The sequence below is a fragment of the Herpailurus yagouaroundi genome, unplaced genomic scaffold (genome assembly GCF_014898765.1).
Source record: "Herpailurus yagouaroundi ecotype Mexico unplaced genomic scaffold, PumYag 29, whole genome shotgun sequence".
In the NCBI taxonomy this organism is placed as follows: Eukaryota; Metazoa; Chordata; class Mammalia; order Carnivora; family Felidae; genus Herpailurus; species Herpailurus yagouaroundi.
Window position 1 is genome coordinate 33,243,736 of NW_024412377.1, and position 26,669 is coordinate 33,270,404.

General features: G+C 40.8%; 1 protein-coding gene across 2 annotated transcripts in view; it reads right to left on the bottom strand.

The window, feature by feature from the left end:
- Positions 1-20,000, bottom strand: part of PLCXD3 (phosphatidylinositol specific phospholipase C X domain containing 3) — a 167,266-nt gene extending 147,266 nt beyond the window's left edge. Inside the window, exon 1 of one of the 2 annotated variants that reach the window (XM_040496135.1) lies at positions 19,334-19,992. In XM_040496135.1, the coding sequence (XP_040352069.1) occupies positions 19,334-19,436 (103 nt within the window). In that variant the 5' untranslated portion in view covers positions 19,437-19,992. Of the gene's footprint in view, positions 1-19,333 lie in introns of both variants that reach the window. The other variant, XM_040496140.1, reaches the window with a different exon arrangement.
- Positions 20,001-26,669: the final 6,669 nt, after the last annotated feature.

Below are 26,669 nucleotides of genomic sequence, written 5' to 3' on the forward strand. Positions count from 1 at the left end.
AAAAAAAAAAATCCTGGGGTGCCTGGGTGGTTCAGTCGATCAAGTGTCTGACTCTTGATTTTGGTCCAGGTCATGATCTCACTGTTTGTGAGATCAAACCCTGAGTCAGGCTCTGTGCTGAGTGAGGAGCTTGCTTGGGATTCTTTCCCTCCTCTCTCTGCCCCTTTCCTGCTCATTCTCTCTCTCACTCTCCCTCTCTCTCTCAAAATAAATAAACTTAAAAAATAAATATAAACAATCCAAAAAGGAAATTGATAATCCCATATAACTGCATTAAAAACAATAAAATATTTAGTAATAAACTTAACCAAGGGGATAAAATATTTGTACCCAGAAAACTATAAAACATTTGTGAAACAGATTGACATAAACAGATTCACATAAATGGAAAGACATCCCCTATTCATTGATGGAAGACAATACTGTTATCATACCCAGACTACCCAAATTTATCTACAGATTCAATGCAATCTCCATCAAAATCCCAATGACCTTTTTGTACAGAAATAGAAGAAACAGTCCTAAAATTCATAAGAAACCACAAAACACCCAAATAGCCAAAATAATCTTGAAAAAAAAAGAACAAAGCTGGAAGACTTATACTTTGCGTTTCAAAACATATTACAAAACTATAGTAAGCAAAACAGTATGGTACTAACATAAGGACAGACACATAGATCAATAGAACAAAATGGAGAGCCCAAAACTAAACCAACACATATACATACAGTCAACTGATCTTTGACAAGGTTGCCAAAAATATACAATGACATATCGGCTCTTCAATAAATGTGTTGGGAAAACTGGATATCTACATTCTAAAGAATAAAATTTATTGGACCCTTATCTTACACCATACACAAAAATTAACTCAAAGTGAATTAAAGACTTAAATATAAGACCTGAAACAGTAAAGCTCTTAGAAGAAAACATGAGGAAAACCCTTCTGGACATTTGTCTTGGCAATTATTTCTTGCATAGGACACCAAGAGAACAGACAACAGAAGAATAGAAAAGTGGGATTACAAACTAAAAAACTTCCACATGTGGGGGCCAACATGGTGGAGAAGTAGGGGGAATCCATAATTCCAGCGTCTCTCAAACAAAAAAGTGTAGAAGCCAAAGGACTTTGAACACCAGAGCCTGGGAGGAAAAGAGACTGAATCTTCTAGGAATAAAATGGGAAAGCTGGAAAAAAAGATAGGTGGGTAACTGCGAACAGGCAGAGATAAAAAAAAAGGCCATGTGGGCATGGAGGGGAGGGACCCCCTTCTGAGGAGAGACAAAAAGAAGAGAAAGAGCAGCTAGGGAAGTGCAGGACCATATCTGGACAGGAGAAAGACCTCGGACTGAGACTGAGAGGGATCTAGCCGGCTCCCTGTTGGTGCACCTGGGGAGGAGGGGAGTCAGGCCTGGGTGCGGGATAGGTCAGAGGCTGAGTCCACAGCTGGAGAAAGCAGTTCCCTCCTTGGAGGGCTGCGTGATAGCACAGAACCTGCCTGCGTCTGCCACCCCCAGGCACAGTGGCTGGGCTGAGGGTGCACTCTGCAGGAGGATAAGGCCTCTGTTTCCCTGGAATGCTGTGGGAAGGATAAAGCCTGCCTGTGTCCACCCCCCTGGGGGCTGGTAGAGGCGAGGGCAGCGGCTCAGTCTGCAGTAGGAGAAGTCAGACCTCCCTGAAGTGCAGTGGCACAGACAAAGCCAGCTGGGACCACATATTGCAGCACTAAGAGGCGCCTCCCCAGGGCCAGAGCTCATGGAGTGGGACTTTGAATCCTAGCCAAGCGCAGAGTCAAAGGAGTTGGCAGAGAGAGAAGGACCACCCAATCTCCGCCAGCGGCACAGTGAGGACGACTCAAACTGACTCCACCGGGTCCAGCTCCATGGAGAAGAGACTGGGGAATCACCATCCACCTCCCTCCTGCCCCACCACCACCAAGGCGAGGCCTCAGGGATCACTCCCAGGGCCCATAGTGGAGGTAGGTTCACATTACGCCAAACCACGCCCCCTTGCACTGGGTAACTGCATATCCACCGGAGGGGCAGAGACCCTGGAGACAGCTACTACCTACAAGTGATGCAGCATTGCCTGGATTAACTCTAGGTCAATTCTGGATATAGAAATATATTCTCCCCCTGCCCCCATTTCTCCTCCTTATCTCTTCCCTCCCCTTAGGCTGGTTACTCTGGTTATTGGCCTGTCTAAACAAACATATTTAATCCAGTGTCTTGATACATGTTCTACACTTCCTTCTTTACACTTTCTCTCTCTCTCTGGAATAATCAAGCCATATAGTTTCTCCACCTGGGTAACTTTATCTTCATTCCATTTTCCCCGCCTCCATCTTTATTTTCCTTTCTATCTTTCTGGATTAAGCCTTTTAGTCTCTCTGCCTAATCAATGTTTATTTTTTCTTCCCCACCCCCGCCCCGTTCCTGTTATTTCTCTCCTTGTATGTGCTCTTCCATTAGCTCCACCTCCACCCTCTCCTTTACTTGTAGTCGGTGTTTTGGGGTTTTTTGTTTTCAGTCTTTAGGTTTTTGTTTTTGTTTGTTTGTTTGTGTTACTTATTTGTGCGTTTGCATGTTTTTTTCTCCTGTTCGTCTGTTTTCCTTCACAGGGCTACTCCAAGGAACAAATCAAAGCACACCTGGTGGAGGGTCCATAATATTGCTACGAGTAGGGTAATAAAATAACCAAAGTCACAACAACAGAGAGCAAGTAACAATCTCCAGAAAAAAACCTCCTGAAGCGCCAGGCCCTGGACAGTGTATGACCCTCCTTTAATATAGCAGTGCTCACAGGTGCAGAGCACACAACAAGCTTTTAAAACACATAAGGGACAGAAAACTAGCCAAAATGATGAAACGGAAGAATTCTCCTCAAAAGAAATTCCAGGAAGTAGCGACAGCGAAAGAATTCATCAAAACTGATTTAAGCAATATAACGGAACAAGAATTTAGAATAATAGTCACCGCTGGGCTTGAAAAAATTAATCGCTGGGCTTGAAAAAAGCATAGAGGACAGCAGAGAATCTATTGCTACAGAGATCAAGCGACTAAAAAATAGTCATGATGAATTAAAAAATGCTATAAATGAGGTGCAAAATAAAATGGAGGCGGCCACAGCATGGACTGAAGAGGCAGAGGAGAGAATAGGTGAATTAGCAGATAAAATTATGGAAAAAGAGGAAGCTGAGAAAAAGAGAGATAAAAAAATCCAGGAGTACGAGGGGAGAATTAGAGAACTAAGTGATGCAATCAAACAGAACAATATCCGTTTCATAAGAATTCCAGAAGAGAGAGAGAAAGGGGCTGAAGGTGTACTTGAACAAATCATAGCTGAGAACTTCCCTGATCTGGGGAAGGAAATAGGTATTGAAATCCAAGAGGCACAGAGAAGTCCCTTCAGACATAACTTGAATCGATCTTCTGCATGACATATCATAGTAAAACTGGCAAAATACAAGAATAAAGAGAGAATTCTGAAAGCAGCTAGGGATAAACGGGCCCTAACATACAAAGGTAGACACATAAGGGTAGTAGCAGACCTATCTACTGAAACTTGGCAGGCCAGAAAGGAACAGCAGGAAATCTTCAATGTGATGAACAGAAAAAATATGCAGCCAAGAATCCTTTATCCAGCAAGTCCGTCATTCAGAATAGAAGGAGATAAAGGTTTTCCCAAACAAACAAAAACTGAAGGAATTCGTCACCACTAAACCAGCCCTATAAGAGATCCTAAGGGGGACTCTGAGTGAAATGTTACAAGGACCACAAAGTACCAGAGACACCACTACAAGCATGAAACCTACAGATATCACAATGACTCTAAACCCATATCTTTCAATAATAACACTGAGTGTAAATGGACTCAATGCTCCAACCAAAAGACATAGGGTATCAGAGTGGATTAAAAAACAAGACCCACCTATTTGCTGTCCATAAGAGACTCATTTTAGACCTGAGGACACCTTCAGATTGAAAGTGAGGAGATGGAGAACTATCTGTCATGCTCCTGGAAGTCAAAAGAAAGCTGGAGTATCCATACTTATATCAGACAAACTGTACTTTAAATTAAGGCTGTAACAAGAGATGAAGAAGGGCATTATATAATAATTACAAGGTCTATCCACCAGGAAGAGCTAACAATTATAAATGTCTCTGCACCGAATTCATCAGCCCCCAAATATATAAAACAATTAATCACAAATATAAGCAAACTTATTGATAAGAATGTGGTAAATGCAGGAGACTTTAATACTCCACTTACAACAATGGATAGAACATCTAGACAGAGAATAAATAAAGAAACAAGGGCCCTGAATGATATCTTGGATCAGATGGACTTGACAGATATATTTAGAACTCTGCATCCCAAAGCAATAGAATATACTTTCTTCTCACATGCACATAGATCACATACCAGGTCACAAAACAGCCCTTAATAAGTATAAAAGAATTGATATCATACCATGCATGCTTTCAGACCACAGTGCTATGAAACTTGAAATCAACCACAGGAAAAGGTCTGGAAAACCTTCAAAAGCATGGAGGTTAAAGAACATCATACTAAAGAATGAATGAGTCAACCAGGCAATTAGAGAAGAAATTTAAAAATATATGGAAACAAATGAAAATGAAAATACAAGAATCCAAACACTTTGGGATGCAGTGAAGGCAGTCCTGAGAGGAAAATACATTACAATCCAGGCCTATCTCAAGAAACAAGAAAAATCCCAAATACAAAATCTAACAGCACACCTAAAGGAAATAGAAGCAGAACAGCAAAGATGCTCCAAACCCAGCAGAAGAAGAGAAATAATAAATATCAGAGCAGAAATAAACAATATAGAATCTAAAAAAACTGTAGAGCAGATCAATGAAACCAAGAGTTGTTTTTTTTTAAATAAACAAAATTGATAAACCTCTTGTAAGACTTCTTCTCAAAAAAAAAAAAAAAGGAGAGGAACCAAATAGATAAAATCATGAATGAAAATGGAATTATTACAACCAATCCCTCAGAAATACAAGCAATGATCAGGGAATACTATGAAAAACTATACGCCAACAAACTGGACAACCTGAAAGAAATGACAAATTCTTAAGCACCCACACACTTCCAAAACTCAAACAGGAAGAAATAGAAAATTTGAACAGACACATAACCAGCGAAGACATTGAATCAGTTATCAAAAATCTCCCAACCAATAAGAGTCCAGGACTGGATGGCTTCCCTGGGGAATTCTACCATACATTTAAAGCAGAGATAATACCTATACTTCTCAAGCTGTTCCAAAAAAATAGAAAGGGAAGGAAAACTTCCAGATTCATTCTATGAAGCCAGCATTACTTTGATTCCCAAACCAAACAGAGACAGAGCAAAAAAAGAGAACTACAGGCCAATATCCCTGATGAATATGGATGCAAAAATTCTCAACGAGATACTAGCAAATCGAATTCAACAGCATATAAAAAGAATTATTCACCATGATCAAGTGGGATTCATTCCTGAGCTGCAGGGCTGGTTCAATATTCACAAATCAATGTGATACATCACATTAATAAAAGAAAAGATAAGAACCATATGATCCTGTCAATCGATGCAGAAAAAGCATCTGACAAAATTCAGCATCCTTTCTTAATAAAAACCCTCGAGAAAGTCGGGATAGAAGGAACATACTTAAACATCATAAAAGCCATTTATGAAAAGCCCACAGCTAACATCATCTTCAATGGGGAAAAACTGAGAGCTTTCCCCTGAGATCAGGAACACGACAGGGATGTCCACTCTCACCGCTGTTGTTTAACATAGTGCTGGAAGTTCTAGCATCAGCAATCAGACAACAAAAGGAAATCAAAGACATCATAATTGGCAAAGATGAAGTCAAGTTTTCACTTTTTGCAGATGACATGATACTATACATGGAAAACCTGTTAGACTCCACCAAAAGTCTGCTATAACTGATACATGAATTCAGCAAAGTCGCAGGATACAAAATCAATGTACAAAAATCAGTGGCATTCTTATACACTAATAATGAAGCAACAGAAAGAAAATAAAGAAACTGATCCCATTCACAACTGCACCAAGAATCATAAAATACCTACGAATAAAACTAACCAAAGATGTAAAAGTTTTCTGTATGCTGAAAACTATAGAAAGTTTATGAAGGAAATTGAAAAAGATACAAAGAAATGGAAAAACAGGGGCACCTGGGTGGCTCAGTCGGTTGAGCGTCTGACTTTAGCTCAGGTCATGATCTCACGGTCTGTGAATTCGAGCCCCGTGTCGGGTTCTGTGCTGACAGCTCGGAGCCTGGAGCCTGTTTTGGATTCTGTGTCTCCCCCTCTCTCTGACCCTCCCCTGTTCATGCTCTGTCTCTCTCTGTCTCAAAAATAAATAAACGTTAAAAAATTAAAAAAAAAAAAAGAAATGAAAAAACATTCTGTGCTCATGGATTGGAAGAATAAATACTGCTAAAATGTCAATACTACCCAAAGCAATCTACACATTCAATGCAATCCCAATCAAAATTGCACCAGCATTCTTCTCAAAGCTAGAACAAGCAATCCTAAAATTCATATGGAACCACAAAAGGCCCCGAATAGCCAAAGTAATTTTGAAGAAGAAGACCAAAGCAGGAGGTATCACAATCCCAGACTTGAAGCTATATTACAAAGCTGTAATCATCAAGCCAGCATGGTACTGGCACAAAAACAGACACATAGACCAATGGAATAGAATAGAGACTCCAGAATTGGACCCGCAAAAGTATGGCCAACTAATCTTTGAGAAAGCAGGAAAGAATGTCCAATGGAAAAAAGATAGTCTTTTTAACAAATGGTGCTGGGAGATCTGGATAGCAACATACAGAAGAATGAAACTAGACCACTTTCTTACACTATTCACAAAAATAAACTTAAAATGGATGAAGGACCTGAATGTGAGACAGGAAACCATCAAAACCCTAGAGGAGAAAGCAGGAAAAAACATCTCTGACCTCAGCCACAGCAATTTCTTACTCAACACACCTCCAGAGGCAAGGGAAACAAAAGCAAAAATGAACTACTGGGACCTCATCAAAATAAAAATCTTCTGCACAGCAAAGGAAACCATCAGCAAAACTAAAAGGCAACTGACAGAATAGGAGAAGATAATTTGCAAATGACATATCAGATAAAGGGTTAGTACTCAAAATCTATAAAGAACTGATCAAACTCAATACCCAAAAAACAAATAATCCGGTGAAGAAATGGGCAAAAGACATGAATAGACAGTTCAAAGTAGACATCCAGATGGCCAACCGACACATGAAAAAAAGTGAAACGTGAAAAAGTGACACATGAAAAAAGCTTAACATCATTCATCATCAGGGAAATACAAATCAAAACCACAATGAGATACGACCTTACACCTGTCAGAATGGCTAACATTAACAACTCAGGCAACAACAGATGTTGGCGAGGATGCAGAGAAAGAGGATCTCTTTTGCATTGTTGGTGGCAATGCAAGCTGGTGCAGCCACTCTGGAAAACAGTATGGAGGTTCCTCAAAAAACTAAATATAGAACTACCCTATGACCCAGCAATTGCACTACTAGGTATCTATCCAAGGGATACAGGTGTGCTGTTTTGAAGGGACACATGCACCCCAATGTTTATAGAAGCACTATCAACATAGCCAAAGTATGAAAAGAGCCCAAATGGCCATCAATGAATGAATGGATAAAGAAGATGTGGTATATATATACAATGGAGAATTACTCAGCAATCAAAAAGAATGAAATCTTGCCATTTGCAACTACATGGATGGAACTGGAGGGTATGATGCTAAGTGAAATTAGTCAGAGAAAGACAAAAATCATGACTTCACTCATATGAGGACTTTAAGACACAGAACAGATGAACACAAGGGAAGGGAAGCAAAAATAACATAACAGGGAGGGGGACAAAACAGAAGAGACTCATAAATATGGAAAACAAACTGAGAGTTACTGGAGGGGTTGTGGAAGGGGGGATGGGCTAAATGGGTAAGGGACACTAAGGAATCTACTGACATCATTGTTGCACTATATGCTAACTAATTTGGATGTAAATTTTTAAAAATAAAAAATTAAATTAAAAAAAAAACAGAAGACATCCAGATGGCCAACAGGCACATGAAAAGATCCTCAATGTCACTCCTCATCAGGGAAATACAAATCAAAACCACACTCAGATACCACCTCACACCAGTCAGTGTGGCTAAAATGAACAAATCAGGAGACTATAGATGCTGGCGAGGATGTGGAGAAACGCGAACCCTCTTGCCCTGTTGGTGGGAATGCAAACTGGGGCAGCCGCTCTGGAAAACAGTGTGGAGGTTCCTCAAAAAATTAAAAATAGATCTACCCTATGACCCAGCAATAGCACTGCTAGGAATTTACCCAAGGGATACAGGAGTGCTGATTCATAGGGGCACTTGTACCCCAATGCACTTTCAACAATAGCCAAATTATGGAAAGAGCCTAAATGTCTATCAACTGACGAATGGATAAAGAAGATGTGGTTTATATATACAATGGAATACTACTTGGCAATGAGAAAGAATGAAATATGGCCATTTGTAGCAATGTGGATGGAACTGGAGAGTGTTATGCTAAGTGAAATAAGTCAGGCAGAGAAAGACAGATACCATATGTTTTCACTCTTATGTGGATCCTGAGAAACTCAACAGAAGACCAGCAGGGAGGAGACGGGGGAAAAAAAGTTACAGAGAGGGAAGGAAGCAAACCAAAAGAGACTCTTAAACACTGAAAATAAACTGAGGGTTGATGGGGGGTTGGGGGAGAGGGGAAAGTGGGTGATGGGCATTGAGGAGGGCACCTGTTGGGATGAGCACCAGGTGTTGTATGGAAACCAATTTGACAATAAATTTCATATTAAAAAATTTTTTTAAATAAAAAATAAAAATTAAAAAACTTCCACATGCAAGAAAGTAATTGAGCAATTAATAGAGTGAAAAGGCTACCTCTGAAATGGGAGAAAATATTTTCAAACAATATATCAATAAGGGATTAATTTCTAAAATATATAATTAACCCCTACAACCAAATAGCAAAATACCAAATAGCTTTAAAAATGGCAAAAGACTTGAATAGACAGTTCTCCAAAAAAAGACATAAAAATAGCCAACAGGTATATGAAAAGATGTTCAACATCAGTAATCATCACGGAAATTAAAATCAAAACTGCAATGAGATATCACTTCCTATCACTGATAGGAAGGTCATTATCAAAGACAACAACAGAAAATAAATGTTGGTGAAAATGTGGAGAATTGGAACCCTTGTTTACTACTGATGGGACTGTAAAATGATACAGGTGCTATGGAAAACAATATGGCAGATCCTCAAAAAAAATAAAAGCAGAACTACTATAAGACCCAGCAATTCCATATTTGGGTATTTATCAAAAAAAAACTGAAATAAGGATATTAAAGAGATACTAGCATTCCCATGTTCCTTGTACCATTATTCACAACAGCCAAGATGTAGAAACAACCCTACTGTCCATCAATGGATGAAAAGATAAATATAATGTAGAATATACATACAATGGAATATTACTCAGCCATAAAAATGAAGGAAATACTGTCATATGCTGAATGAAACCTGAGGACATTATGGTAAGTGAAATAAGCCAGATACGGAAGACAGATACTACATTCAAATGGCATCAAGTAGTCAAACCCATCAAAGCAAAAGTAGAATGGTGGTTGCCAGGGGTGGTGGAGGGAGGAAATGGGGAGTTGTTATTTGATGGATATAAAACTTCAGTCATGCAAATGGAAAAGTTCTAGAGATATACTACACACCACTATATTTATAGCTAATAATACTATACACTTAAAAACAGGGTGAATCTCATGCTGTGTGTTTTTACCACAATTTTTTTAAGTGCCATAAGAAGCCAAAGGAAGAACATGTCTAAGAAAGGATGTGGGGTCAAACACCTCAAATGATTTTGAAAGATCAAATAAGATGATACAGAATTAACTATTAGCTTTGGCAAAACACAGATCACTGACAAACGTGATAAAAACAATTTTAGTGCCAGTGGTAGGGAAATAATGAGATTAGCATGGAATAAAGAGAGAAAAGGAAGAAACTTCAAGACAGAGGAGCTGTGTTTACAAATATCAGAGAGAAATACTACAGTGGAGAGAGAGGCTGGTATGGAGCCAGAGGATTTTTTTTTAAGAGGGGCAATAATAACACGTTTGTATACTGACTGGAGTGATCCAGTAGAGGTAGAGAAAAATAATGACACAGGAGAGAGAGGGGATGAATTTGGGAGTAAACTCTGAGTAGATTTAAGTGGATGTGATCCAGACCACAAGTAGAGAAGATGGACTTAGGGAGGAACATATCCAGGGCTTTCTCTTACATAAAGAAAAAGCAGAATGTGTAGAAACCAGTGCAGGTAGGTTGCTGGGTTAATGATGGGAAACTGAGGAAGTTCTTCTCTGTACGTATATTGTGTGTGTGTGTGTGTGTGTGTGTGTGTGTGTGTGTGTGTGTGTGTGTAAAACATAAGATGAGGTCCTAAGTTTAGAATGAGGTGGGAAGGAGCAAGTTGATTTGAGGAGCAAGAAGAAATATGAAATTATCATCTTAGAGAACAGGGAAACTAATTTACTGGGGATGTACAATAAGATATACGGTCAGAAATTTCTAGTGAGTTGAGGCATCCAGGCTATGTAATTTTTCCACCAGTAATGTTTAGCCACTGAAGTTTTCTGGGATTTAAATAAGTTAAAAAAAAAATAGAGGTTAATGAAGTTGAAGCTTTTCCAGGTAAGCAGATAGAAAGAGTGAGATAAGAGAATTAAGGACATTTTCAAGACTGGGACTCTAATGCTGGACCCAAGGAATTTGAACAGATACAAGGAGAAATAAGGACCTGAGGGTGTGATTAAGTCTAAACAAAACAGTTCTGTAGCCATCCCTTCTAGCAACTTTCAAGTCAGTATCTTCACATCCCCCTGACCACCTACCCCAACCCCCAAACACTGCCTCTTCCCTACCCTTTCCTGGGAGAAAAGCTCAGGGCAAGACATGGCAGGAGTATGTTCAGAGCTAACTCTACAAAAGGCAGCCCTGGACTTCCTTCTCCTCCTCTTCCTCCCCTTGCCCCTCCTCCTTCCATAGTGCAATGTGGCCTGAGACATGCATTGAGATAAGTTCCCATTTGCCCATTAGGACACCTTCAAGCACATCTTCCTCTTCACCACCCAAGAAGCCAGAGGGGACCTCCAGGAAAGCCTAGCAGGCAACTAAAATTATCCATTCATCTTAGTCCACTTTTCTTCATGAAGTAAATTCTCCAAGTAGATCAAGGAACACAACTATCATTTATAATGTTGACTAAGGATAAACATAGCTGCTTCCTAAAAATTAATTCACAGGAAGAATTCTATGTGAAACATAGTATTGGCTGGCATTTAAGATAGAGTGGTAACAGAGCTGTCCATTCCCAGGGTCTGTGATGAAAGATAGGAACATAACAAGAGCACATCTAACAAATCAATGTGCCATCTGCTTCAGTACCTGGCCTCCGGAGGTGACTGATCCTGGCTGCTTCTCAAGAATGTTTAACCATCTCCTCCTGCCCCTCTTCCTGACCCATCTTCCTCTCTTAATAGAGCATAATAAAAACATATGGCTCTGTCGAAAGCTTCCGGCAGCAGAATTCCATGTGAACCATGGTAAATTTCTCTCTCACTTTTTCCTGCCTTCTGGAATATGTGATTTTTAGGCATTTTTCTGGCTCCCAATCTTCTAAGATGGATCCTAACCCCACCCAGAGGAGGAGAAATAAGAGAATATATAAACTTCTTGAAACTATCAAGTCCCATGATTGTATCCAGAAGTTCCTTGAGTGCTCATCAAGATGACATGTTCTCCGGTTTCCCCAAACTAATGCTTTTAGGTAAGAGGCAGCTTCATTAGTCATAATAGGTAAAAATTTCTATATTAACAGAGCTGACTCCTTTGATCAACAATAAAACGTGTGTATACATATCTATGTATGCATGAGATTTAAACTTTTCTTTAAGGCTCAGAGTACGTCAATTACTCTACTATTCTGCTTTCAAACAACGGCAGTGTCAGCAATTACTTTAGGTATATCAGTTTATTTGGCTCCATTTACATTGTTCCAGGCTGCTCACCAAAAACAATATAGACCCCATCTGCATTCCTACTCTGGACCCGTCCACAGGAAGGATTAATTAGGTAGCACCCACCAGAGGTCTACTTACAGGGCAGAGGGAAAAGACAAGCTTCTTGGAAAAATAGTTAAAGTCGATAACCACTATATGTGTGCACACACACACATGCACATGGAGAGTGGGCTAAAATTGAGAATAATTCACAGCAAGGAACAAAGTCTATCCTACATATTATCTTCTATTTTATAAACTCATACCTGAGTTCTAGGGTAAGGGGCAACAACAAAAGAATCAATATAAATTCAGAAAGCTCTTTTGCTGACATCCCTACTAGGCAAAAATATTAAAAGTTTCTGTCAATGTTGGCATTCGTAGCTCAAGCAGTGATGGCAGACCAGGTCAGAAGTTGGCATCAGCAGCTTCCACAATAGGGAAACCAGTTCTGGGAGCCTCTGACCACAGTGGAATCCAGGGCCTTTTTTACACACTAACATCCTCAACATTGGGTCTCTGCAGACATAGCTCTGGCCATGGCGGGATTGTCAGCAGCAGTGGTATTGTGGGTATAAAAATTGTGGAAGCACAAGTCCTGTAGATGTCCAATCAGCAAAAGTGACAACTCCTTAAAGTGTCCTCAAAACAGGAAAGAAGAAAAATGGCGGATACCATGTATGTGGTAGCCCCCAAAATCAGCTTATAAAGCGTACTTAAGAATTTTACCAGAGATTTCTAGAACTATGTGGAAGTCCGTTAAAGAGGTGTCTGGGAAGTATCAAAACAGACAATTTCCCCATGATTCTGATTTTACTTTGGGAGTGGCAGGGTTTAGGAAACCCTACCTTATGTGTCCCTGGGTCTTCTTTTGTTAGTCTTCCCCCATGAATATTCCCTATGTTACTGCTGATATATGACACTCAGCAGTCATATTCCTCTTCTTTGTAATTCACTCTCTATTTGGATTGGGTAGGGTTGGCATCAAATATGAGAAAATAAACTCTAAGTAAAGATATGAGAAATTTGCATAAGGGTAAAGTGTGTAAGCCTTAACCTGTAAACATTGTGTTATTCATTGAAGCAATTTGAGGATTTTTAAAAATTTTAACTGTTTTAGAACACAGATTATGTTCAATAACTAAAATTCAAGTTAAGTGAATTATAACCATATTTATATATCTATTCCATGTCAACCATGCTTCAAACAAATGAGGCATGGTTTGCAAAATAAACAAGATCAATCATTTCCTTTTTTTAAGTTTATTTATTTATTTTGAGAGAGAGAGCACACACTGGGAGGGGCAGAGAGAGGGAGAGAGAGAATCTCAAGCAGGCTTCACACCATCAGCACAGAGCCCAATGTGGAGCTCGAACTCAAAAACCGTGAGATCGTGACCTGAGAGGAGATCAAGAGTCAGACACTTAACCGACTGTGCCACCCAGGCACCCCTCAATCATTTCCTTTTTAATAAAACATCAATTTATTGTTCACCTATGGTTTTGATGGCTTTCTGATGCTGATAATTTAACACATTTTGCATTCATGATACCACTATGACTCAAGAGCAATACTGAAAAGTTCTAGCTTATAGATAAATTGAATGAATCTGTAACCTATAAATACAACAACAGTAGCTGAGCCTGTAACATAACGAAGAATGACACCAATGGACGACGAACCAACACAGGGTTGTTTCCTAAATTGTCATTAGTGACCACAAGCATCACCAGATAGGATGATTTTAAGTGCTGTTGATGGCTGATAGCAGTACTTTAAGGAAATGAGGGGAAAGGTTTTACATTTATCACAGCGACCTAATTTGAACACTTAGGTAGCAATTAAGTCACATTTATGTTCAAGGTGCATGAGGAACTATAATATCAGCTTATCAGTATGTTCCCAACCTGGGCCATTAGCCTGGAGTCAAATACCCATATTCTGGCTCTAAGCCTGATTGTAAATTGGAACGCTCATAAATAGAATGCATAGTCCAATAGAAAGAGCTTACTCAAAAATGTATATTTAAATTTGGCTCTGCCACTTACATAAAGGATCTCTTTAAAGCTACCCTAAAGCAGTGTTTTTCAAACTTTAAATGTGTATATAACAAGACCTGGGGAGGGGAGCACCTGGGTGGCTCAGTTGGTTAAGTGTCCAACTTCGGCTCAAGTCATGATCTCACAGTTTGTGGGTTGGAGCTCCGCGACAGGGCTCTGTGCTGACAGCTTGGAGCCTGGAGCCTGCTTCAGATTCTGTGTCTCCCTCTCTCTCTCTCTCTCTGCTCCTCCCCCGCTGTGCGCTCTCTCTCGCGCTCTCTCTCAAAAATAAATAAACATAAAAAAAAAAAAAAACAAGACCTGGGGATCACATAAAATGCTCATTGTAATTAAACTGGTCTGAGGGGTGGAGTCTGAGCTCCATTTCTACAAGCTCCCCTATTCCTTCCCTGCTTCCTGGACCAACTTTGAGTGGCAAAGCCTTGGAGGTTTACTGATAGAACATGTAGAAAACACGTATGTACATGAGAAAGCATTTTGTAAAATGGCATCAGGATCACTTTATATTAAAAGTTGGTGATTCAGTTCAACTCATCAAGAAAAGTCCTAGAATAAATTATGTTCCAGATATTTAATTTTTCCTTTTTAGCAAAATCAAAAACAAAACTGGGAATTGGAAAGGCAACACAAGAAAGATATTCATCCTAAACAATTTTGTTGCTTTTGTTTGCTTTCCAGGATTAATCTCAGTGTCACCATCCTAAAATTATAGGGGGAAAAACTTGCTTTTTAAAAGAAATTTGTACAATTAGACCCAATCCTAGATATGTCCTGTAGATGGTCTCATCCCAATCAAAACAGAAATAGTAAGTTACAAGGAAAAGGAAAAAGACAGCTGGCTCCAGAAATAACTGGCAACAAGAAGAGATCGTTGTAGGGAAAGACATTAAAAACTAATAAAAGCAGACACAAGAACACAGAAATCAGGACCATATAAACATCTAATTTCTCTAAGTAAAACTGCTCTTTTTCATTGCCACTGGCATTTTCTGGAAGAAATGAACAAAATCAACAGCATGATTATTGATTTCCAAAGTATTTCTGTGTTCCTTATCGAAAGTTTAAGCGTTGGTTTTAACCCTGACCTGTGTACACAGAGGGCAGGAGAGACCAAAGAAAAAAGCAGCCCCCCCCCCCCCCAGCCTGGTAGGTGGCAAGTTTAGTAAAACAAGAGAACCTACATACAAGGCTTGTCTTCAGTGGCCTCAAGAAGAGTACATCTTTGCACCCACCCACCAGAATCTTAGAGGCCTTACCCAGATTCAGTCACGTGTACTGCCAGATGGTCTCAATAACAACTTACTCTCTTAAGGCAGCATCCTTGAAAAGGGCTCCAGGTGTGGAAAATACATTCCAAGGATAGGGGTGGGGTAAGGAGCCTCTGATGGTGGGGTCCATCTTGAGGTCTCCACTTCTCCATGAACTCCTCCAACGCCAAGGAAACATACATCCTCTCTGAGTTCCAATACCACATATTTTAGCCCATCTTTCATTGTCACTTGGTCAGTTTGCTGCATTATGTGAAGAAGATTTTCATCACATATCAGAAAACGCACAGCCGATCCCTCCCATGGAATAATAAAACCCTTCCCGATGTTTCAAATTTTGGACAGAATGACTACCTATCATAGACCCAGATCACTAACGCTTTACCCAGATCAAGCAACAGCTTGCTTGTTCCAATGATGGATCTCTTTACCAAGGTTCTGGAGGCACCATGATTATAGAGTTAGAACTCCCCTGTAATGATGCCAGAAATTCATCAGACTCGCTCTCACCTGAATTTTATAGTCTCTCTTTCTGTTTGCATCTCTGTCGATCCTCTCTCACCTGCCCATAGTGAGAGGAAGTATCATTCATAACCCAAAATGCCAGGATATTGTTTAAAGAAACATGTATGAATGAAAATTTAGTTTGGTGTCATCAGAGGCTGGAAGAAATGATGAACGAGACTAAAATCTGAGTAACTGTCAACGTATTCTGACAGTACCATTCTTTTGAAAAGCAGACTAGAAGCAAAAACTACTAATACCAACTTAATTCCTTAGGGCAGTCAATACCAAATCATGACGCCATTTAAATGCAAAACAGCCAGTAAGCGATTTGGTTCTGAAAGCATTCAAGACGCAGACAGGAGAGAAATGTTTAGAGATGCCAGAATTGCACTCATGGTGGGGAATATCGCGCACCTGCATATTGTTCTTTGCACCAGCCCTGAATAATCTGGGTCAGCTGCCCCAAGAGGGTAGCCTCATTATCAAGCAGCTCTTCACTCTCTGGTTGCTTCACCTAAGAAAACCTGAACTTAGTGGATGACCGAGCAGGCGTTCCCTTCCACAGAAACACTTGCATGGTGCATCAGGAGTGGTTTTAAATGGTGGAGATAATTACTTAATTCAAGCTGCAGCAACTGGCCAAGTAAACATGTAGCAGCCAGGAAGCTATTAGCATGATTTTAAGGCAATTATTCCATTAGTGTTTAATAGTCTCCAATTAGTCTTCTGTATCAAAGTTTGAATGTCTTTTTTCCTCCAAAAATTCTCACAGTTGAGCAATGCACAAAAGTACCAAACCCATTTTTACACCTACATTTATATGTATGGGTCTACCAAATCTACTTTACAAAATCCTGGGGAAATTCAGGGGTGTGGGTTTGGCAAAACATTTTTTTTTCTCAGAAGTATTGGGGGTGAGAATGGGATGCTTTGCAGGGGATTCGCTTTGAGTATAATATTAAGAAGGGCTGGGAAAGCAGTGAAAATTCTCACTGTGTCCAATGCCACAGCCCCTCTAGTACCATATTCAAAATGGGTCTCATGTGAAGCCTCCCAGTCTCACCCCCAATGCCTCTACTGGAAGACAAGCAGAATATCAAAGTCTCTGACCTCAGGTTTTCACTTTGACCCATGGGAAGAAAAGGAAAACTGCCCTGTATCCTGCTAATGCCTCGTTCCTTGTCCCCTCACCCTGGTTAGTAGTTCTTGCCACTGAGTCATCCCGATACAAATCCCAATGCGTTTCCCTATTAAAAGTCTTAGGAGACTTTCCCCAAGGACCACTTTAGGGGCCAGATCATTTATCTGATGGTACATCATTTGCCTTCACTGAGCGGCATCTATGAAATGGAGTTAATGGAACCAGTGTGCTTCATGAGGTTTGGGGAAGGATTATGAGATCTGGTGTAAATACTACAGCTTTGAAAGGTGAAGAATTAGAGAAATGTAATGTAGATTCTGACATAGTATCATACCATCCCTCAGAACTAGCAATGTGAACTTATTAGGCTTTTAAACCCCCTGCATATCTGGTGAGTCATCTATCAGAAGGCTGGCATCAGAGTCCTTGCCTTTATTACTACGTGTACAGAAATGCTCAGGTGAGATCATATGAAAGCAACCGTCTACAAGCCAAATAAAAAGCAAGAAAAGATAGGAACGCCTGTGGAAGTGAGAGTGAAATTTTGCCAACAAAGTTGTGCACTTTCTATCGTCTCCTTCAAAAGAGCAATCTGGAGGCTCACCCGGGTCTCAGGGTAAGTGCAGGGTGGAGAAGCTGGGTTGTTCTTTTCCTCGGAGGTACCTGGGCTCTCGGGAAGCAACCTCTTGAAGAAGGGCAAAAGGAGACAAACCCTTCCTTCAGGGGTTGGCCCTCAGAATGCAACCTGTGCCTGTCCTAGGAGCCAAACATCCACTTGACTAACGGACCACTGATTTGAGTTACTGATCAATTCCAGCGCTGCTGGCTAGATAGAGCCTGTTGGGATTTTTCAAAAGAACCCTTCTCTCTTGTTTTTTCTCCTTTCCTCTTTATTATGTCTTCCTCCAGTGGCTGAGAGGGGGCGCTGGATGGGGCAGGTCAAGAGGAGATAGACCAGAAGGGTGAACTTGATAACCAGGCTGAGCTCTGGGCTAGGGATGGACTACCTTTGGGTAAATTGTCCTTTAGCCAGGTCCTGGAGGGATGAGACATCTGCACCCGCAGCCCAAGTGAAGAGGCAAATTGGTAACCAAGTATGGCCGTGGCCCCAGCTCTCACCGTAGTAGTCCGCCCTGAAATGTCCCTCTCTCTTGCACACCTGAGCTAGGGGCTACTGAGCGCTCCCGCCCCAGAAAGCTGCCTAGTTCTCTGGTCTAAACCGCGCGCGCCATGCTGAAGACTCTGGGTCCCTCGCGTCTCTTCCTCGCTTTGCCGGACTTCCTTCTAGGCTGTCTGGACGCTCGCACTGTCCGCTTTTTCCCCTTTGGTTGGCCAGTTCATCGCACCCTCGGCCGCCGCTCACGCAGGCTTCCCTCCTGGGCTTCTGTCCCAAGCAACACAGACGCTCGGTCCGCAAGGGTTTGCTTTCCTGACCCGGGCGCTATACGACGCTAACAGCACTCGGAACGCAATCCAGACGGTGACCACGCGGCCAAGCCCGCCGGGTCCACGCAAACCGGGAAGCGGCGCCCCTCCGCCCCTCGCTCCCTTCAGCTCCCCGTCAAGGGCAGTGGTCACGCCGCCGCGGGTCCCCGAACTTTCATCGCTCTTCGGGAAGCGCTTTGTCTCTTTAAAGGAGACTGGGGACGAATATTAATGGTTCGGGTAGGTTCTAACCGAGAATCTACCAAATCCGCTCGACTCCGTGACAGGGATGGAGTCGGAGGTCCACGAGCCGGAGCCGGAGCCGAGCCCTCGGACGCCAGCTCGCGCTCGCCGCGCACAGTCACCCCGCAGACCCAGAAATCGCCCCCGCCCCCCCACCCCGAGTCTGGGAGGAAAACCGTGGGAGGGGGCACGAGGAGGACCCTAGGGCCGAGGCTTCCCCCTGCCCCAGTCCTCTCGCACAGCCTGCCTGCTTTCACAGCCCAGTGCAACAGCAGTCACCTTGACTCGCCGCGCCACGGTCCCCAGAGGTTTGCAAAACGCCAGGAGGCCCGAGGCTCCCAGCGCGCGCTCGCCTGGCCGGAGACCCACCCCTGGGGACGAGCTCCTCTCCCTCGGGCAGCGTGGCAAGTTACCACTTCGTGGCGGATCATGCAGGGCGGGGCGGGTGGAGCGCCCCGTCGGCAGCCTCTGCGCGCCTACCTGGGATGGCTAAATTGGTGAGGGGGATGCTGTGGATGCTGTCCGGCAGAGTTGCCATCCAGTCGGCGAATTTCAGCTCGCTCTTCCCCTGAGACGAGGCCATCGTGCCGGTCGGCGTGCCGCGCGCTGGTCCCCACACTCCCGGGCAGGCTGGCAGGCTGCTGCCGCTAATCCAGTGTTTGCTCCGGCCCCGCTAGAGTTTACACTCCGCTCTGCGCCACACCCACAGGATGGCGCAGACACATGCTAATTTTAATAATTATTCAAAACACCCCGTGCTCCCCTAGTGCCTCCGCCAGACTCCGCCGGAGCTTTTGTTCCTGACGTCCGTGCTCGGCTTTCTGCTCTCTCCCCTCCCTCCTCGCCTCCCTCCTCCCGTCTTATCCCTCCTATGCGTCTCTGCCTTTTCTCGCCATTCTGCAGCTTTCCTTGGCTTCTTTGTAACTTGGTTCACCCAGCTGCTTTGCCCAGGGTCTTGCTCGGCCCTTTGATGTGACTTCCTGGTCCAGTCTGGACGAAAGACAGTCCGGTGGTTGGAGCTAAAATCCTAGTGGACTTGGGATGCTATCGCCTCCTGGGGAGCAGACTCGCCTACTGGCTCTCAGGACTTTCCATTCTTACCAAAGAGCTTTCCTTTTTTATAAGCTACAACAGGTTGTGCCTCTCCTCAGCCGGAGCCCACAGCCCTGCGTATAACAAAATGGTGGTCTTTAATCATCATTTGCCTCATTTGGGGAATGGTTGGCAATTGTGCTGTAGGCAAAGAGCAGTAAATTCCAGGTGGTTCCTACTTAATTCCTGATACCCTGTTCCAGACGTTTCAAGGTAAAGAAGCATTTCAACCCCTTCGTTTCTGGGATCATGAGAAATCTGTTATCGCCATGGGAAAGCTATGTCCTCTGTCTCATTTTCACCCACTCAGGACAAGGCTAAAGCCCAATGATAGAAGAAAATCACATTTCCTGGTGACATACTGTGATTATTGCCAGTACCATTTGGTGGAATTTACTTGGCAACGTTCAAAATGATTTATGCGATTGTCTGATTTTTCATTCCTTGGCAGACTAGACAGATGTGTCTCTCTCAGGAGAAATCACTCATTGAGCCTCCAAAGAACTGTCTTGGTCCACCTGCTCTCAGATGAGAAAGAGAAGGGAAAGTTTTACAAACGTGATGAGTCTAATGGTGGCCTGAGGAATGTATAAGTGATGCACTGAAAATTGGCTAGGTCTTTGCAACCCAGAGAATGTAGATGCAACACGGTACCTCTGTTCTGTGATCCAGTGGTGTGTAAATCCTGTTCCTAAAGTAAACGCTATTCGGTTGGGGAAATGAAAACAAGGTGAGAGAGAGAGCTGTCAAACCTGGGAATGATCATTTCATTTCAGTAAACCCTACAGCACTAAAATCCACAACTAAAGCTTGTTTATCGTATGAAGATGCATAGCCCAGAGAATATTGACTCCAAATGGGGAGCACTGGGAGAAGGTTGGAGAGAAGAGATCAGTCCCCATCCTTGTGATCAAATTTTCCATTCCTGCCTAGAATCAGTTCATAGCTTCAAGAAGACATGGCAGGGTTATCTTTAAGAATAAGGTAGAAACGTCCTGGGATTTTTTTTTTCCTAAGGCAAATCTTAATATTCTTGCTAGCCTAGTAGGAGCCCACATATCCTTTTGATTAGAGTGAAGAATTTAGCTCACTATAAGATTCTACAAATACCACCCTTCTGACTAATGTTGGTGCTCTGTGGGCATCATGGCAGGGCCATGATAGGAGCTCAGATCTGGAATCAGCTGCTCTGTCTCTGAGTATGTTGGGCAAGTCTTCTAGTCTCTGTCAGCCCTAGTTATCTCCATTATAAAATAGTGATAATAACTCAGAGATTTGTAGTGAATCTTCTAGGGGCATATATGAAAAGCTTTGTTATCAGCAAAGCAGCATATGAAATGTGAGATTTATGTTTATTCAGACAATAACATATGTCTATTTTATTGCCTTTTCTATAATTACAGAGTATTCATCTTCAAGAGAATGAAATAATTATTGAATCTTGGGAATAGTTTTTGATAGGATACACTTTAAAAATATGCCCTGCTCAAGTATGTTGAACTTATGTGTCTCTAAAAATTTACAAACATTTTTTATTTTTTTAATGAAACCACTTTAAATGTTGAGGAAAGTTGTCTCTATAAGGAATTGTACACTGTATCTTTTGGTAAAGCAAACAATCCCTCTCCTATTTTATCTGCTTTAAATTCCAGAATTTTTAATATATTGATTTTGCATAAAACTTCACATTTCTCAGCATGCAATCCACCAGAAAGGACAGGGTTGAAAGTTGATAGTTCTGAATTTCTTTCCCAGCCTTATAAACAATCTTTTAGGCAACTTTATGACCCAGTTTCCTCATCTTTCTATTACCACTACTGCTACCACTTACTAAATAACATTAAGAAAATGATGTGATTTCACTGGGTTTTACTTTGCCCACTGTATAAGTCATGGTTCTCTGCATACACACACACACACACACACACACACACACACACACACACACAGAAGTAGGGAGAGGAAAGGTGGGAGGGAAGGAAGGAGAGAGAAGGATTTATTTTAAGGAGCTGGCTCATGTGATCATAAGAGCTGGAAAACCCAAAAGGCAGGCCAGTAGGCTGGGAACTCAAGTAGGACTTCTATGCTGCAGACTTGAAGAGGAATTCTTTAGGAAACCTGTCTCAGTTCTTAAGACGTTTAACTGATTGGGTGAGGCCCAACAACATTATAGAAAATAATCTGCTTTACCCAAAGTCAAATAAGTATATGCTAATCATATCCACAAAGACCTTCACAGCAACATCTAGGTTAGTATTTGACTAAACTATTGGGCATCATAGCCTAGCCAAGGTGACACATAAAATTAACCATCACTACCACTGGCGAACTGGACTAAACTAGAAGTTGTTACTGATTTCTAATGACCGCTGTGACTCTAGTATTCTACAACTGATACTTTCTCTTGCATATGGCTGCTGGAAATAGCAAGAGAAAGAATGAAAATATTTCCTTTGTCTTTTTTTTTTAACTCTATCCTTTTACCCTAAGAAAACTCAAGGTATAGGATAAAATTTTCATTGCCACAACAGAGATGAGAATATAGTAATGATTTTTAATCGTGGTATCAATAATAGCTAACCTTAAAAAATTGTTCTAAGCATAAGTGGAAAGAACAAAATAACTTATTGCAGTGGTTTCATGCTACCATTAAAACTTATTCATGTACTCTAGTTGTCCATCAAAATCACACATGCCCAGTTTGTAAACATTGCTACTTATTTGGAACATTTTCTTCATATCCTCTTCCACTATTAAGAATACATGGTTCTTTCTTCCTAGGAATAAACCCATGCTTATATGGTCAGTCCATCTATAACAAAGGAGGCAAGAATATACACTGGGGAAAAGACAGTCTCTTCAACAAATAGTGCTGGGGAAACTGGGCAGCTACATGCAAAAGAATGAAACTGGATCACATTTTTACACCATACACAAAAATAAACTCAAAATGCATTAAAGGGGAGCCTGGGTGGCTCAGTCGGTTAAGCATCCGACTTCAGCTCAGGTCATGATCTCACGGTTCATAAGTTTGAGCCTTGTGTCTGGCTCTGTGCTGACAGCTCAGAGCCTGGAGCCTGCTTCAGTCTGTGACTCCCTTCTGTCTGCCCCTCCTCCGCTCACACTCTGTCTCTTCCTGTCTCTCAAAATATAAATAAATGTTAAAAAAAAATTAATGGATTAAAAACCTAAATATAAGACCTTAAACCATAAAAATCCTAGAAGAAAACATAGACAATAATTTGACATTGGACTTAGCAATATTGTTCTAGATATGTCTCCTCAGGCAAGGGAAACAAAATCAAAAATAAACTGATTGGAACCACAACAAAATAAAAAACTTTTGCACAGTGAAGGAAACCATCAACAAAACAGAAAGGTAACCTACTAAATGGGAGAAGATATTTGCAAGTGATATGTCTGGTAAGGGTTTAATATCCAAAATACATAGAGAATTTATACAATTCAACACACACACACATACACACACACACACACACACACACACACACACACACACACACACCAAAAATCAAAACCTGGGCAGAAGACCTGAATAGACGTTTTTCCAAAGAAGACAGAGATGGCCAACATGTACACATGAAAAGATGCTCAACATCACTAATCATCAGGAAAATGCAAATCAAAACCACAATGAGATATCACCTTACACCTGTCAAAATGGCTAAAATAAAAAAGACAAGAAATAACAAGTGTTGGCAAGGAGGTGAAGAAAAAGGAACCTTCATGTAGCTGTTGGTGGAAATGTAAACCAGTACAACCACTGTGAAAACTAGTATGGAGTTTCCTTAAAAAATTAAAAATAGAAATACCATATGATCCAGTAATTCCACTACAGGATATTTATCCAAAGAAAATGAAACCACTAATTCAACAAGATTCATGCACCTCTATGTTTACTGCAGCATTTTTTTTCAATAGCCAATATAAGGAAGCAGCCCGAAGGTCTACTGATAGATGAATGGATAGAGATAGGTATAATGGGATATTATGCCACATATATATTATACCATATATAATGTAATGGAATATTACTCAGCCATGGTAAAGAATGGGATTTTGCAATAACATGAATGGAACTAGAGGGTATTATTCTAAGTGAAATAAGTCAGACAAAGCAAAAATACAAAGTGATATAACTTATATGTGGAATCTAAAAAACAAAACAAATGAACAAACAAACAAAAAGCAGACTCTTAAATACAGAGAACAAACTGATGGTTTCCAGAAGGGAGGTGGGTAAGAGGATGGGCAAAATAGCTGAAGGAAATTAAGAGATACAAACTTTCAGTTATAAATAAGTTATGGAGATTAAAAGTACAGCATAGGGAATATAATAAATAATATTTTAATATGTTGTTTGGTGACAGATGATGACTACACTTATCATGGTGAGTCCTCAGTAATATACAGAATTATTGAATCACAATGTTGTATACCTGAAACGAATATAGCATTATATGTTAATTATACATTGATTTAAAAAGTAAAATATATTAGAGGAAAAAATATACATGCCTGTTTGCTATGCATTTTCTTTCAGTAGTTCACAATATTTCTCAGTTGTTGGAGAGAATATGTGTTTTATTTTTATAATTAAATTGTTCCTGAATTATGTTCTGAAAAACAAAGATTCTTATAGGTCAGAAAACATTAGAACACATTTCAGCTGAACAATAAATATTTTATTTTATTTATTTTTTTTTCCAACGTTTATTTATCTTTGGGACAGAGAGAGACAGAGCATGAACGGGGGAGGGGCAGAGAGAGAGGGAGACACAGAATCGGAAACAGGCTCCAGGCTCCGAGCCATCAGCCCAGAACCCGACGCGGGGCTCGAACTGACCTGGCTGAAGTCGGACGCTTAACCGACTGCGCCACCCAGGCACCCCGAACAATAAATATTTTAAAAGGGGATGTCTGCTTAATGATCTTAGCCAGATCATTAAAAAACACAGTGTTTGGAAATATACATTTATAGAGTCAAACTTAAAGAAAAGGGCATATAAAATGGGCAATAAAGAACCTTTGTAAAATTAACTATTAAAATCAATGTGGATTTTTCTCACTATTCTTTACAATAGTCCATTCAAAAAGCTTTACTGTATTTCGAGTACAAAAATGCTTTCTGCACTTAAGTTCAAAGTAGAAAAAAAGTTACAATCCCCATTTCCCTCCACCATTTTGACCCTGCAGTTTTCGGTTCTCGTTCTCCCCTCTTCCCCTATGTCTGCACCTTATGTGCCAGCCCAGAAGAAGCTGTTAGCACCCACTGGATATAATCTAGTGGTTGGAATCACGTGCTCTTGAATTGGAAGGCCTGGGTTCAAATGCATGTTTTTCCCACTTATTGTGTGTTTCTTGGTTTCCTTAACTAATGTGTGAAGAGAAATTATTTCCTCCTGTGGGTAGGAAAATGGAAGGCACTCCGAGGCTTAAATGGAGAACTTAAAATTTACTGAGCAGAATAGGAACTCCGTAAACTTTATAGTTCTGCTTCTTGTGACCACCACAGAATGCACTTTCGTGCTTTTACCTGTCAAAATTCTAACTCATCTTTGCAACTCCCCTTACTATCCAAAGTAGAAGTAATCTCTTTCTGCACACCCACTGCAGTTTGTTTATAGCTATCTTGTAGTGTATTTCTAATTCTGCATTTAGCCTTAAAGCATTATACGGACAGGGATGGTGTTATTTGATACCCTATAATGGCTTTCACAGTGCCTCAGGCATAATAAGGGCTCATAATAATCTCTCACTTACTCATTTCGTAAATATTTCTTGAATGTCTCTTATGTGGTCTTAGAGAAGATAGAGCAGCAAGTCCCTTGAATTTGTTTCTAGCAGAAAGTGGCAAATGATAACTTAATGGCTGAATAAATAAATGACATCTCAATGTCAATAAGCCTCCTTTAGCCTGCCTGTCTTTTAGCACTTTACTAAGTACTAAAAGACATAACTTATTTTTGAGAGTATATTTTGAAAGAAAAGTTGGTTCAAATTGTTTTGCATCTCTACTGTTTCCTCTAATTTGTCCCAGCCCTAGTGCTACCTTGGTAAAGTCAATGATGACACTTAGAAAAAACATGATGGTGATTTTGAGGGGTTATTGCTTGCAAAATGTTTGAGTTGCCAGAGAATGGCAGTTGCTAGAGGGGAAGGATGGAAGGAAGAGACTGCTTTTAGGTTCATGTGCAGAATTTTAAAAAATCCTGAAACTTTTTTTACTCATCTTTGCTAAAAATAAAATAATTACCCCGTAATTATACCAGTGCTCATGGCAGCATTAATCTCAATTGCCAAAAGGTGGAAACAACCCAAATGTCCATTGACAGATGAGTGCATAAACAAAACGTGGTATAATTGTATAATGGAATATTATTCAGCCTTAAAAAGGAAGGAAATTCCAATACCTGCTACAACATGGATGAGCTTTGAAGACATTATGCCAAATGAAATAAGCCAGACACTAAAGGACAAATACTATGTGATTCCACTTATATCAGCTACCTAACATAGTAAAATACATAGAGACGGAAAGTACAACATTTAGGTATCAGAGGCTGGGGAAGTGGAAAATGAGAATTATGGTTTAATGGGCATATTCAGTTTAGGATCATGAAGAAGTTCTGGAGATGGATAGTTAGTGTGATAGCTACACAACGATGTAAACGTACTGAATGCCATTGAACTGTAAACTTAA